This window comes from Physeter macrocephalus, chromosome 4, assembly GCF_002837175.3.
Source record: "Physeter macrocephalus isolate SW-GA chromosome 4, ASM283717v5, whole genome shotgun sequence".
In the NCBI taxonomy this organism is placed as follows: Eukaryota; Metazoa; Chordata; class Mammalia; order Artiodactyla; family Physeteridae; genus Physeter; species Physeter macrocephalus.
This window is the reverse complement of record NC_041217.1, coordinates 76,246,399-76,261,836: the sequence shown is the minus strand read 5'-3', so window position 1 is coordinate 76,261,836 and position 15,438 is coordinate 76,246,399. Positions and strand designations below refer to the sequence as shown.

Genomic DNA, 15,438 nt, shown 5'->3' with positions numbered 1-15,438 from the left:
GAACCCGTGTCCCCTGCCTTGGCAGGCGGACTCTCAACCACTGTGCCACCAGGGAAGCCCTGATGTATTTTTATCTTTTTTAAAAAACAGCTAGCCTGTTTTCTAAAGTGGTTGTACCATTTTTTACATTCAGTATCAGTTGCTCCACAGCCTTACCAAAAGTTAATATGGTCAGTCTTAAATTTTAACCATGCTGTAAGTGGTATAGTGGTATTTCATTTTGGTGGGTTTTTTTTTTTTGGCCATGCCACGCAGCATGTGGGATATTACTTCCCCAACCAGGGATTGAACCCATGCCCTCTACAGTGGAAGCAGAGTCCTAACCACTGGACCGCCAAAGAATTCCCTCATTGTGGTTTTAATTTGCATTTCCCTAATGACTAATGATGTTGAGCATTTTTTTTTTTTTTGCCATCTATGTATCTTCTTTGGTGAAGTAGATTGTTCAAATCTTTTGCCATTTTCTGAAACTGGGCTGTTTTCTCATTATTCCATTTTAAAAGGTCTCTACATAGCCTGGATACAAGTTTTTTTAAAATAAATTTATTTATTCATTTTATTTTTGGCTGCACTAGGTCTCTATTAAATAAATTTATTTGTTCAATAAATTAAGGAAAATTAGAATAGTTTTTTAAAAAGAATAAGAAGCATTAGAATGGCTACCAGGAGCAGTGGATATTGAAAGGAAAATAAAAACAGTGCTCATCCTCAAATCAGCTCAGGGATGCCTGGAATATAAGGCTCAAAAATAAATGGAAATTAAGAGGTTTATAATATGCTGGCTGGGAAAGAAAGGACTCTCAAAACAAATCTCAAGACTATGGGTGAGGGGCTTCCCTGGTGGCATGGTGGTTGAGAATCCACCTGCCAATGCAGGGGACCCGGGTTCAAGACCTGGTCCAGGAAGATCCCTCAGGCCGCAAAGCAACTAAGCCCGTGTGCCACAACTACAGAGCCTACGCACTAAAGCCCGCGAGCCACAACTACTGAGCCCACGTGCCACAACTACTGAAGCCCGCACACACCTAGAGCCCACGCTCTGCAACAAGAGAAGTCACCGCAATGAGAAGCCTGCGCACTGCCACCAAGAGTAGCCTCCACTCGCAGCCACTAGAGAAAGCCCACGCACAGCAACAAAGACCCAACACAGCCAAAAATAAATAAAATGAAATTTTTTAAAAAGACTATGGGTGACTATGGCAAATTCCTAAATTTTATAAAAATAGAGTATTCAAATGTCATTCACAAAGAAAAAAATACGATGTCCAATGCCCACCCACCCCCCAAAATGTAAAAACTCTGCCATAAACAATCTCTTGAAAGGCACCTTTTCCCAAATGAGTTTAAATTTAGAGGCTATGGACTCTGGTCAACTGGCAGTCACTGAACAAAAAACTGGCAAGGCTGACACCAAGACTGTTTTCTGTTTCACTCTTCTTCCTTCAGCTACCATTGAGTTTATGTTATTATGTTACGGTCTTTGCTTGGCAACAGTATTACTGGTGTGAACTTAGTCATGAATGACATAAACAGAGTTATTCTTTGAACAACTGTTGAAGAGCTCAGGAGTTTTACTTGATATTTCCAAATGGACTGGATGTGAAGTAGGCAGCACTGTGAAATGAGCTATTTTAACCCTTCATACTAAAAAGTGAGACAGATGAAAGATTTGGTTGAGTTAATTCAACCTTTAAGATCCTATCCAGGCTGCAGCTGCTCAAAGAACCCAATCTCTAACTGGCATTTGAGTACAAGCCCTCTGGCTGAGACTGGGAAGAATAGCAAACAGGTAAAGGATGATTTACTTGGTAAAGGAAAGTTAAACGTTTGAAATCTTTAACTTCTTTTCACTAGGTTTAATCATTTAAAATTTCCATCTTTGTAGGTCAAAAACAGTAGAATATCAACACTTTTATTTATTGTAGTTCAATTTAATTTAACTTTATGTTGTTCTTGATTATTTCAGAGCTTTCTCCACAGGTCCCAGGAGCACACACAAAAGAGCATGAGCTGGTACTGGAGAGAGCCTTCATGAAGGTGGAAGTAAAACTGCCCTCAAAGCCTACTGATCTCCTCCCCTAACTACCAGAGGTACTAGTCCCAGACCCCTGCTAACTATAAATTACTAAACCCAAAGGGGAGGAGGGAGGAATCAGAGCTTTCTTGTTCACCTCTGACCTCTTCATTCATTCCTCATTACTCTTCCCTACCAGAGGAGTGATGCATCTGATTGGTGAGTGGCAAAAGTCTAACATTTGCTAATTTGCACTTCTCCAATGGATGGAGTTCATTTATAAGGAGGCTGCACAAATGCAAAAGAAGTTGTTCTGAGTATTTGTGCCTGCTCAGCAGCCTCTAATTCTCAAGTGGGTCATCCTGTGCAGACTTAGGATGTCCACTTGGCCACAGATCAACTGTGCTCTCCAATTTGGCTGAATAAAAACTAAATCTTTATTTCCATCTGCCTGGCATCTCTTTTATTTCTCAGTATGTTCTAGACGCTCAGATGGAGGGAAGAGGTATGATCAATTAACAACCATCACATATAACCAGACAGGTTTTAACACAGGATAACAGTTTAATATAGCACAGGTGTGAAATAATATGAAGTCATAAAATATATAATTCTTATAACTATGAAGAGATAAGAAAAAAGATTTATGACATAATCCTAAGTAAATTTTAAAAATCAGAAATACAATACAGTATATTCTATGATTATATCTGAAAACAGTTATGAAGCATGAATGTGAGAAATGGAAAGTATTAAAAATAAATAAATAAACGAACAAATAAATAAAGCAAAAATAAGGTAATGAGAATATGGAAGATTTTTCATTTTTAAAAAATCTTCTTAATGTTGTTACAATATTTTTCAGTATCTATGCCTCAGGACAAAACCTGAAAGGAAATGTATGGACAAAGGGGGCTCTTAGAATAGTGGGACTCCAGATGCTTTTTAATACATTTTTTATTGCCCATTGTAATGTTGCATATGTAGCAAAACAAACTTTATTTAAATAAATATAAGTTAGACTGCTCAGAGTACACTGCCTTCTTGCACACCTGGGAGTTCTTTTTCTAGAAAGCCATCTATCTTATTTTCTGCTAATCTGAGGCAGCAGCCATAGCCGCTCTTGCACTGAAGTGATAAAACTGAGGTAAGTTGAGACCTTCCGATCAGATGTCTCACTGGCACCAGGTCATGGTCAGAAGGTTTCAAGTAGTCAATGAAACCCCTCAGATAGCCAAGGGCTCCATTCCCCAGGTTATCAACAGGAAACTCAGTATAGCTATGTCCTCTCTCTCTACAAACTGCTAGCAACATTTCTAGATTCACTCTCCACTGACCCTCACACATTACTCATAGTTCCCATTTAACTGGCAACCCTCCTCCATCCTCATCCACCCTCCCTATCTCCCCCACCCCAGACCCAATTCAGAAAAAAAAATAAATACCAATTATATTAGAAATTTTGCTTGGACTAAGCCTCTTCTGATATATCTAGTATTTTAAGAATTCAGCTATTGGTAAATGCTAATTAAGAAAATAACCTCTTCATTGTACAAGCAACTCTGGCTGAAGAAAAACAGAGCAAAATTGAGCATAAGCCTTTGCTGAAATTACCAACTGAATATAGAAAAGAAAAATAGCTTTCATTTCCACACATAATTTTCTTTTTATTTATTTATTTATTTTTGGCTGCATTGGGTCTTCATTGCTGCGCATGGACTTTTTCTAGTTGCGGCGAGCAGGGGCTACTCTTCGTTGCGGTGCGCGGGCTTCTTAATGCGGTGGCTTCTCTTATTGCAGAGCACGGGCTCTAGGCGTGCGGGCTTCAGTAGTTGTGGCGCATGGACTCAGTAGTTGTGGCTCACAGGGTCTAGAGAGCAGGCTCAGCAGTTGTGGCGCACAGGCTTAGTTGCTCTGCGGCATGTGGGATCTTCCTGGAGCAGGGCTCGAACCCGTGTCCCCTGCATTGGCAGGCAGATTCTTAACCACTGTGCCACCAGGGAAGCCCTCTCCACACATAATTTTCTTTCTAAGTTTTTCCTCCAGGGACATGGGTATAAGACCTTATGGCCTATGAATACTATCTTGAGACAGCGTTTCTCACCTCTTTGCTTATCTAAATTCCACCTACCCTTTAAGGCTCTAGTACTTGAAGCCTTGTTTTACCTTCTCCATGAAGTCTTAATAATGGCTAAAATTTATTAAGCACTCACTATATGGCAGGCACACTGGCCCACACACCTGGCATGTATCAACTCACCTAATCCTCATGACAACCCTCTGAGGTAGGTATTATTATTTTCCCCAACTTATAACAGAGAACACAGAGGCACAGAGAAATTCTAAGTAATTTTGCCCAGGTTACCTAGTCAGTAAGCAGTAGACCCAGGGTTTAAACTCAGGCAGTTTGGATCTGTGCATATCACTATGTCATTTGACCTCTTTCCTAAAGATTTTAGTCTTCCCAAAGACTGCAGCCCACCTAATCTCTCCCTTCTACTGTACTTGTTACATCCCCATAATAAGTTTATTATACTCTCTGTACACACTTGTTTTCATATCTGTTTTATATGTTTGCACTTGTTCCCCAACTAAATTATAAGCTCCTTGCTGGCAAGGCAACCGTAACATTTGCTTCTTGTTCTAGCAGAGTGCTGGAAGTGCACTAAACATATACTTCTTAGATGATTTTTTTAAATCCCTGACAACTTCTACAGTATTAAAAGATAAGACTTCTTTTTCTATTTTTTAAGTGCAAAATATCGTTTAAAAAGGAGAAAACTGAAATATTCAGGCATGATGACGAGGGAAAACTGGGCATAATCATGCCCTTGCTACAAACTCTTAAGAACATTAAGTCACAGGCTATGATTAAGCAAAATTAATTCAACACCTAACGGATAACTTATGCAGTCAGTGTCAGATTTAGCATTACTAAAGTTAGGAAACTGACTATATATATTTATTTTTCTTCTGAATGCATCTCCTCCTGGTGAGTCATATCTATAAAACTGACAGACCAATGTATTTCCATCTCCTAAAAGAGAACACTTAAGGAAAATCAGATGAAGTCTCTTCTGCATATGCATAACCAGTAAGTGAAAAATCTGTGTAATCAGGAATAGCACACACAAGAAAAAAAATTACTAAAACCGGAAAGGCTTCCAGGCCTGACTAGCAGAATCAATTTTAAGTAATATTTTTCCATCCACCAAAATGAGAAAATGGGAGTTCAAAGACATAATCTGTCTTGAATCACACTAATCAACCCACGTATCAAGGCAGTTCAGAGTTAAGCAAAAAGCTGAATACTGGATATTAAGAAGTACCACAGACCATAAGTAAAAGAAAATACCTTAATAAAACAGGACTGTTACCCAAACATTTCATTAAGTTTCTTGACCATAAATCTAACAACAGAAAAATCTGGGGAGCTGGGAATTCCCTGGCGGTCCAGTGGTTAGGACTTGGCGCTTTCACTACCAGGGCCCAGGTTCAATCCCTGGCCGAGGAACTAAGATCCGGCAAGCTGAGCAGCGAGTCCAAAAAAATTTTTTTTTAAAAACCTGGGAGTTACAGGTCTTAAGATAATTTTCAGAGGATAAAGGAGAGAAGCTTAGGGTTTTATGGGCTTCTTACTGAATACCAGTTTTCAAGTACACTGCAAATACAGTTTTAATTTACACACAAATAACTACCAAAAAGTTTTGCTAACACTTAAGGAAAATCAGATGAAGTCTCTTCTGCATATGCATAACCAGTAAGTGAAAAATCTGTGTAATCAGGAATAGCACACACAAGAAAAAAAATTACTAAAACCGGAAAGGCTTCCAGGCCTGACTAGCAGAATCAATTTTAAGTAATATTTTTCCATCCACCAAAATGAGAAAATGGGAGTTCAAAGACATAATCTGTCTTGAATCACACTAATCAACCCACGTATCAAGGCAGTTCAGAGTTAAGCAAAAAGCTGAATACTGGATATTAAGAAGTACCACAGACCATAAGTAAAAGAAAATACCTTAATAAAACAGGACTGTTACCCAAACATTTCATTAAGTTTCTTGACCATAAATCTAACAACAGAAAAATCTGGGGAGCTGGGAATTCCCTGGCGGTCCAGTGGTTAGGATTTGGCGCTTTCACTACCAGGGCCCAGGTTCAATCCCTGGCCGAGGAACTAAGATCCGGCAAGCTGAGCAGCGAGTCCAAAAAAATTTTTTTTTAAAAACCTGGGAGTTACAGGTCTTAAGATAATTTTCAGAGGATAAAGGAGAGAAGCTTAGGGTTTTATGGGCTTCTTACTGAATACCAGTTTTCAAGTACACTGCAAATACAGTTTTAATTTACACACAAATAACTACCAAAAAGTTTTGCTAGTTCTTCAGGTACTTGAACTATCTCCAAAAAAGACTAATGTGATCCTGAAACACAAAGAAATTCTGATTTTGGGATTTAAGGTGTTTTTTTTTTTTTTCTTTTAGCATCTGTTAGCTTTCTAGAGCTAACCAAGCTGTGCGGCAACAGGAGCAAAAGCAAACCAGTGTTTTTCATAGGCAGAGCTGGTCTGTCCCTTGTGAGGTAACAGTCTCTAAATGCTTATAAACAAACAGTACCTAATGCCACTTAAAACTGTACACTTAAATTGTACACTTAAAAATGGTTATAATGGTCAAAAAAAACCAGATTTTAAGTCAATGGATTAAATGAAAAAGAAAATTACTGCGTTTAATTTAAAATGGTATTCAAGGATACAGATTAATGTCTTATTTTCAAATCCTAGTTAAGATTATTTTTCCCAAAAAATATGGATGCGCATTATACAAAGAACTGGAAATTAATTGTAGGTCCCATCTTGAGACCTGGAAGGCAAACAAATATCTTATCCTTAATCTGGCCCTGAAATTCCAATTACAAACTACCACATTCATTAAAGGTAATCTCTAGAAACCAGTACCTCTGTGTAAAATCATAGACTGTGCCTCATTGTGACTTCAATTACAACTCATCCTGGCCTGTTTTTACTTGACTGTCAGACCACTAAGAGTCTGCAACACTGTTATTTAAAAAACAACACAAGGGCTTCCCTGGTGGCGCAGTGGTTGAGAGTCCACCTGCCGATGCAGGGGACACGGGTTCGTGCCCCAGTCCGGGAAGATCCCACATGCCACGGAGCGGCTAAGCCCGTGAGCCATGGCCGCTGAGCCTGCACGTCCGGAGCCTGTGCTCCGCAACGGGAGAGGCCCGCGTACCGCAAAAAAAAAAAAAAACCACAAGCTTTTTATTCTCACACCATATACACAATATAGAAGCAGAAAACAGAACTACAAACACCACCAGGTTTCAAATATAGCACAGCTCTCTCCTAATCAAAGGTTTACTTTAAAAGTAACATGCAAAAGCCCCAACTATTGAACACAAATCTTACTGAGACTACTCTTGCCCATATTTTTCTTATACATTCTGATGTTTTGCTGCACTGAGAAGTGAAAATCTGTCATGGTTTTAACACCCACCATCTAAAGAATCCATACAGCCAAAGGAAAACTTACCTCTGCAAAATGTGTTGATGTGCTGCTGCCACCACCTAAAAAACTGAAGAGAAAAAGCAATGAGTAGTGATTCTACTCCCAGGAACAAGCTTCCCTCCTGGAAGCTAAATATAGAATGGTAGAATGAGAGCAAATCCCAATAAGGAAAAATAACTCATCCCAACATGACACCCTCAAAGGAAATTATGAAGAACTGGCATGTGGATTAATCTATGAAAAATATTATAACAAACTACAAAATCAAGGGTAAGCCAAATGAAAACTTGGGGAGAGGGCTTCCCTGGTGGTGCAGTGGTTAAGAATCTGCCTGCCAATGCAGGGGACACAGGTTCGAGCCCTGGTCTTTTTTTTTTTTGGCCATGCCACGCAGCATGTGGGATATTACTTCCCCAACCAGGGATTGAACCCATGCCCTCTACAGTGGAAGCAGAGTCCTAACCACTGGACCGCCAAAGAATTCCCTCATTGTGGTTTTAATTTGCATTTCCCTAATGACTAATGATGTTGAGCATTTTTTTTTTTTTTGCCATCTATGTATCTTCTTTGGTGAAGTAGATTGTTCAAATCTTTTGCCATTTTCTGAAACTGGGCTGTTTTCTCATTATTCCATTTTAAAAGGTCTCTACATAGCCTGGATACAAGTTTTTTTAAAATAAATTTATTTATTCATTTTATTTTTGGCTGCACTAGGTCTCTATTAAATAAATTTATTTGTTCAATAAATTAAGGAAAATTAGAATAGTTTTTTAAAAAGAATAAGAAGCATTAGAATGGCTACCAGGAGCAGTGGATATTGAAAGGAAAATAAAAACAGTGCTCATCCTCAAATCAGCTCAGGGATGCCTGGAATATAAGGCTCAAAAATAAATGGAAATTAAGAGGTTTATAATATGCTGGCTGGGAAAGAAAGGACTCTCAAAACAAATCTCAAGACTATGGGTGAGGGGCTTCCCTGGTGGCATGGTGGTTGAGAATCCACCTGCCAATGCAGGGGACCCGGGTTCAAGACCTGGTCCAGGAAGATCCCTCAGGCCGCAAAGCAACTAAGCCCGTGTGCCACAACTACAGAGCCTACGCACTAAAGCCCGCGAGCCACAACTACTGAGCCCACGTGCCACAACTACTGAAGCCCGCACACACCTAGAGCCCACGCTCTGCAACAAGAGAAGTCACCGCAATGAGAAGCCTGCGCACTGCCACCAAGAGTAGCCTCCACTCGCAGCCACTAGAGAAAGCCCACGCACAGCAACAAAGACCCAACACAGCCAAAAATAAATAAAATGAAATTTTTTAAAAAGACTATGGGTGACTATGGCAAATTCCTAAATTTTATAAAAATAGAGTATTCAAATGTCATTCACAAAGAAAAAAATACGATGTCCAATGCCCACCCACCCCCCAAAATGTAAAAACTCTGCCATAAACAATCTCTTGAAAGGCACCTTTTCCCAAATGAGTTTAAATTTAGAGGCTATGGACTCTGGTCAACTGGCAGTCACTGAACAAAAAACTGGCAAGGCTGACACCAAGACTGTTTTCTGTTTCACTCTTCTTCCTTCAGCTACCATTGAGTTTATGTTATTATGTTACGGTCTTTGCTTGGCAACAGTATTACTGGTGTGAACTTAGTCATGAATGACATAAACAGAGTTATTCTTTGAACAACTGTTGAAGAGCTCAGGAGTTTTACTTGATATTTCCAAATGGACTGGATGTGAAGTAGGCAGCACTGTGAAATGAGCTATTTTAACCCTTCATACTAAAAAGTGAGACAGATGAAAGATTTGGTTGAGTTAATTCAACCTTTAAGATCCTATCCAGGCTGCAGCTGCTCAAAGAACCCAATCTCTAACTGGCATTTGAGTACAAGCCCTCTGGCTGAGACTGGGAAGAATAGCAAACAGGTAAAGGATGATTTACTTGGTAAAGGAAAGTTAAACGTTTGAAATCTTTAACTTCTTTTCACTAGGTTTAATCATTTAAAATTTCCATCTTTGTAGGTCAAAAACAGTAGAATATCAACACTTTTATTTATTGTAGTTCAATTTAATTTAACTTTATGTTGTTCTTGATTATTTCAGAGCTTTCTCCACAGGTCCCAGGAGCACACACAAAAGAGCATGAGCTGGTACTGGAGAGAGCCTTCATGAAGGTGGAAGTAAAACTGCCCTCAAAGCCTACTGATCTCCTCCCCTAACTACCAGAGGTACTAGTCCCAGACCCCTGCTAACTATAAATTACTAAACCCAAAGGGGAGGAGGGAGGAATCAGAGCTTTCTTGTTCACCTCTGACCTCTTCATTCATTCCTCATTACTCTTCCCTACCAGAGGAGTGATGCATCTGATTGGTGAGTGGCAAAAGTCTAACATTTGCTAATTTGCACTTCTCCAATGGATGGAGTTCATTTATAAGGAGGCTGCACAAATGCAAAAGAAGTTGTTCTGAGTATTTGTGCCTGCTCAGCAGCCTCTAATTCTCAAGTGGGTCATCCTGTGCAGACTTAGGATGTCCACTTGGCCACAGATCAACTGTGCTCTCCAATTTGGCTGAATAAAAACTAAATCTTTATTTCCATCTGCCTGGCATCTGTTTTATTTCTCAGTATGTTCTAGACGCTCAGATGGAGGGAAGAGGTATGATCAATTAACAACCATCACATATAACCAGACAGGTTTTAACACAGGATAACAGTTTAATATAGCACAGGTGTGAAATAATATGAAGTCATAAAATATATAATTCTTATAACTATGAAGAGATAAGAAAAAAGATTTATGACATAATCCTAAGTAAATTTTAAAAATCAGAAATACAATACAGTATATTCTATGATTATATCTGAAAACAGTTATGAAGCATGAATGTGAGAAATGGAAAGTATTAAAAATAAATAAATAAACGAACAAATAAATAAAGCAAAAATAAGGTAATGAGAATATGGAAGATTTTTCATTTTTAAAAAATCTTCTTAATGTTGTTACAATATTTTTCAGTATCTATGCCTCAGGACAAAACCTGAAAGGAAATGTATGGACAAAGGGGGCTCTTAGAATAGTGGGACTCCAGATGCTTTTTAATACATTTTTTATTGCCCATTGTAATGTTGCATATGTAGCAAAACAAACTTTATTTAAATAAATATAAGTTAGACTGCTCAGAGTACACTGCCTTCTTGCACACCTGGGAGTTCTTTTTCTAGAAAGCCATCTATCTTATTTTCTGCTAATCTGAGGCAGCAGCCATAGCAGCTCTTGCACTGAAGTGATAAAACTGAGGTAAGTTGAGACCTTCCGATCAGATGTCTCACTGGCACCAGGTCATGGTCAGAAGGTTTCAAGTAGTCAATGAAACCCCTCAGATAGCCAAGGGCTCCATTCCCCAGGTTATCAACAGGAAACTCAGTATAGCTATGTCCTCTCTCTCTACAAACTGCTAGCAACATTTCTAGATTCACTCTCCACTGACCCTCACACATTACTCATAGTTCCCATTTAACTGGCAACCCTCCTCCATCCTCATCCACCCTCCCTATCTCCCCCACCCCAGACCCAATTCAGAAAAAAAAATAAATACCAATTATATTAGAAATTTTGCTTGGACTAAGCCTCTTCTGATATATCTAGTATTTTAAGAATTCAGCTATTGGTAAATGCTAATTAAGAAAATAACCTCTTCATTGTACAAGCAACTCTGGCTGAAGAAAAACAGAGCAAAATTGAGCATAAGCCTTTGCTGAAATTACCAACTGAATATAGAAAAGAAAAATAGCTTTCATTTCCACACATAATTTTCTTTTTATTTATTTATTTATTTTTGGCTGCATTGGGTCTTCATTGCTGCGCATGGACTTTTTCTAGTTGCGGCGAGCAGGGGCTACTCTTCGTTGCGGTGCGCGGGCTTCTTAATGCGGTGGCTTCTCTTATTGCAGAGCACGGGCTCTAGGCGTGCGGGCTTCAGTAGTTGTGGCGCATGGACTCAGTAGTTGTGGCTCACAGGGTCTAGAGAGCAGGCTCAGCAGTTGTGGCGCACAGGCTTAGTTGCTCTGCGGCATGTGGGATCTTCCTGGAGCAGGGCTCGAACCCGTGTCCCCTGCATTGGCAGGCAGATTCTTAACCACTGTGCCACCAGGGAAGCCCTCTCCACACATAATTTTCTTTCTAAGTTTTTCCTCCAGGGACATGGGTATAAGACCTTATGGCCTATGAATACTATCTTGAGACAGCATTTCTCACCTCTTTGCTTATCTAAATTCCACCTACCCTTTAAGGCTCTAGTACTTGAAGCCTTGTTTTACCTTCTCCATGAAGTCTTAATAATGGCTAAAATTTATTAAGCACTCACTATATGGCAGGCACACTGGCCCACACACCTGGCATGTATCAACTCACCTAATCCTCATGACAACCCTCTGAGGTAGGTATTATTATTTTCCCCAACTTATAACAGAGAACACAGAGGCACAGAGAAATTCTAAGTAATTTTGCCCAGGTTACCTAGTCAGTAAGCAGTAGACCCAGGGTTTAAACTCAGGCAGTTTGGATCTGTGCATATCACTATGTCATTTGACCTCTTTCCTAAAGATTTTAGTCTTCCCAAAGACTGCAGCCCACCTAATCTCTCCCTTCTACTGTACTTGTTACATCCCCATAATAAGTTTATTATACTCTCTGTACACACTTGTTTTCATATCTGTTTTATATGTTTGCACTTGTTCCCCAACTAAATTATAAGCTCCTTGCTGGCAAGGCAACCGTAACATTTGCTTCTTGCCCCTACTTCTAGCAGAGTGCTGGAAGTGCACTAAACATATACTTCTTAGATGATTTTTTTAAATCCCTGACAACTTCTACAGTATTAAAAGATAAGACTTCTTTTTCTATTTTTTAAGTGCAAAATATCGTTTAAAAAGGAGAAAACTGAAATATTCAGGCATGATGACGAGGGAAAACTGGGCATAATCATGCCCTTGCTACAAACTCTTAAGAACATTAAGTCACAGGCTATGATTAAGCAAAATTAATTCAACACCTAACGGATAACTTATGCAGTCAGTGTCAGATTTAGCATTACTAAAGTTAGGAAACTGACTATATATATTTATTTTTCTTCTGAATGCATCTCCTCCTGGTGAGTCATATCTATAAAACTGACAGACCAATGTATTTCCATCTCCTAAAAGAGAACTAACACTTAAGGAAAATCAGATGAAGTCTCTTCTGCATATGCATAACCAGTAAGTGAAAAATCTGTGTAATCAGGAATAGCACACACAAGAAAAAAAATTACTAAAACCGGAAAGGCTTCCAGGCCTGACTAGCAGAATCAATTTTAAGTAATATTTTTCCATCCACCAAAATGAGAAAATGGGAGTTCAAAGACATAATCTGTCTTGAATCACACTAATCAACCCACGTATCAAGGCAGTTCAGAGTTAAGCAAAAAGCTGAATACTGGATATTAAGAAGTACCACAGACCATAAGTAAAAGAAAATACCTTAATAAAACAGGACTGTTACCCAAACATTTCATTAAGTTTCTTGACCATAAATCTAACAACAGAAAAATCTGGGGAGCTGGGAATTCCCTGGCGGTCCAGTGGTTAGGATTTGGCGCTTTCACTACCAGGGCCCAGGTTCAATCCCTGGCCGAGGAACTAAGATCCGGCAAGCTGAGCAGCGAGTCCAAAAAAATTTTTTTTTAAAAACCTGGGAGTTACAGGTCTTAAGATAATTTTCAGAGGATAAAGGAGAGAAGCTTAGGGTTTTATGGGCTTCTTACTGAATACCAGTTTTCAAGTACACTGCAAATACAGTTTTAATTTACACACAAATAACTACCAAAAAGTTTTGCTAGTTCTTCAGGTACTTGAACTATCTCCAAAAAAGACTAATGTGATCCTGAAACACAAAGAAATTCTGATTTTGGGATTTAAGGTGTTTTTTTTTTTTTTCTTTTAGCATCTGTTAGCTTTCTAGAGCTAACCAAGCTGTGCGGCAACAGGAGCAAAAGCAAACCAGTGTTTTTCATAGGCAGAGCTGGTCTGTCCCTTGTGAGGTAACAGTCTCTAAATGCTTATAAACAAACAGTACCTAATGCCACTTAAAACTGTACACTTAAATTGTACACTTAAAAATGGTTATAATGGTCAAAAAAAACCAGATTTTAAGTCAATGGATTAAATGAAAAAGAAAATTACTGCGTTTAATTTAAAATGGTATTCAAGGATACAGATTAATGTCTTATTTTCAAATCCTAGTTAAGATTATTTTTCCCAAAAAATATGGATGCGCATTATACAAAGAACTGGAAATTAATTGTAGGTCCCATCTTGAGACCTGGAAGGCAAACAAATATCTTATCCTTAATCTGGCCCTGAAATTCCAATTACAAACTACCACATTCATTAAAGGTAATCTCTAGAAACCAGTACCTCTGTGTAAAATCATAGACTGTGCCTCATTGTGACTTCAATTACAACTCATCCTGGCCTGTTTTTACTTGACTGTCAGACCACTAAGAGTCTGCAACACTGTTATTTAAAAAACAACACAAGGGCTTCCCTGGTGGCGCAGTGGTTGAGAGTCCACCTGCCGATGCAGGGGACACGGGTTCGTGCCCCAGTCCGGGAAGATCCCACATGCCACGGAGCGGCTAAGCCCGTGAGCCATGGCCGCTGAGCCTGCACGTCCGGAGCCTGTGCTCCGCAACGGGAGAGGCCCGCGTACCGCAAAAAAAAAAAAAAACCACAAGCTTTTTATTCTCACACCATATACACAATATAGAAGCAGAAAACAGAACTACAAACACCACCAGGTTTCAAATATAGCACAGCTCTCTCCTAATCAAAGGTTTACTTTAAAAGTAACATGCAAAAGCCCCAACTATTGAACACAAATCTTTCTGAGACTACTCTTGCCCATATTTTTCTTATACATTCTGATGTTTTGCTGCACTGAGAAGTGAAAATCTGTCATGGTTTTAACACCCACCATCTAAAGAATCCATACAGCCAAAGGAAAACTTACCTCTGCAAAATGTGTTGATGTGCTGCTGCCACCACCTAAAAAACTGAAGAGAAAAAGCAATGAGTAGTGATTCTACTCCCAGGAACAAGCTTCCCTCCTGGAAGCTAAATATAGAATGGTAGAATGAGAGCAAATCCCAATAAGGAAAAATAACTCATCCCAACATGACACCCTCAAAGGAAATTATGAAGAACTGGCATGTGGATTAATCTATGAAAAATATTATAACAAACTACAAAATCAAGGGTAAGCCAAATGAAAACTTGGGGAGAGGGCTTCCCTGGTGGTGCAGTGGTTAAGAATCTGCCTGCCAATGCAGGGGACACAGGTTCGAGCCCTGGTCCAGGAAGATCCCACATGCCACAGAGCAACTAAGCCCGTGTGCCACAACTACTGAGCCTGCGCTCTAGAGCCCACGAGCCACAACTACTGAAGCCTGCGTGCCACAACTACTGAAGCCTGCGCGCCTAGAGCCTATGCTCCGCAACAAGAGAAGACACTGCAATGAGAAGCCCGCACACCACAACGAAGAGTAGCCTCCACTCGCTGCAACTAGAGAAAGCCCACACACAGCAACGAAGACCCAACACAGCCAAAAATCAATAAATAAAATAAATAAATTAAAAAAAAATAAAATTGGGGAGAGAGACTATCACAGAGAAGGAAGAAGGATCCACAGCCAGCAATGAAACTCAAATCTGAGCAAAGGAAGAAAAACATCTATTCTCAGAAGCTAAGAAATAAAACAAGATTCTCAAAATAATATTTCATTAAAAAACCATTTAGGGGCTTCCCTGGTGGCGCAGTGGTTGCGCGTCCGCCTGCCGATGCAGGGGAACCGGGTTG

General features: G+C 39.5%; 1 protein-coding gene across 10 annotated transcripts in view; it reads right to left on the bottom strand.

The window, feature by feature from the left end:
• The window catches only part of RNF115 (ring finger protein 115), a 76,693-nt gene that overhangs the window by 38,429 nt on the left and 22,826 nt on the right, over nt 1–15,438 (bottom strand). For 8 of the 10 annotated variants that reach the window (XM_055084357.1, XM_028488905.2, XM_055084358.1 and 5 more), the window contains one exon: nt 14,593–14,635. In XM_055084357.1, coding sequence (XP_054940332.1) covers nt 14,593–14,635 — 43 coding nt within the window. The remainder of the gene's footprint in view (nt 1–14,592; nt 14,636–15,438) is intronic. The other 2 variants (XM_055084361.1, XM_028488908.2) reach the window with 1 other exon arrangement.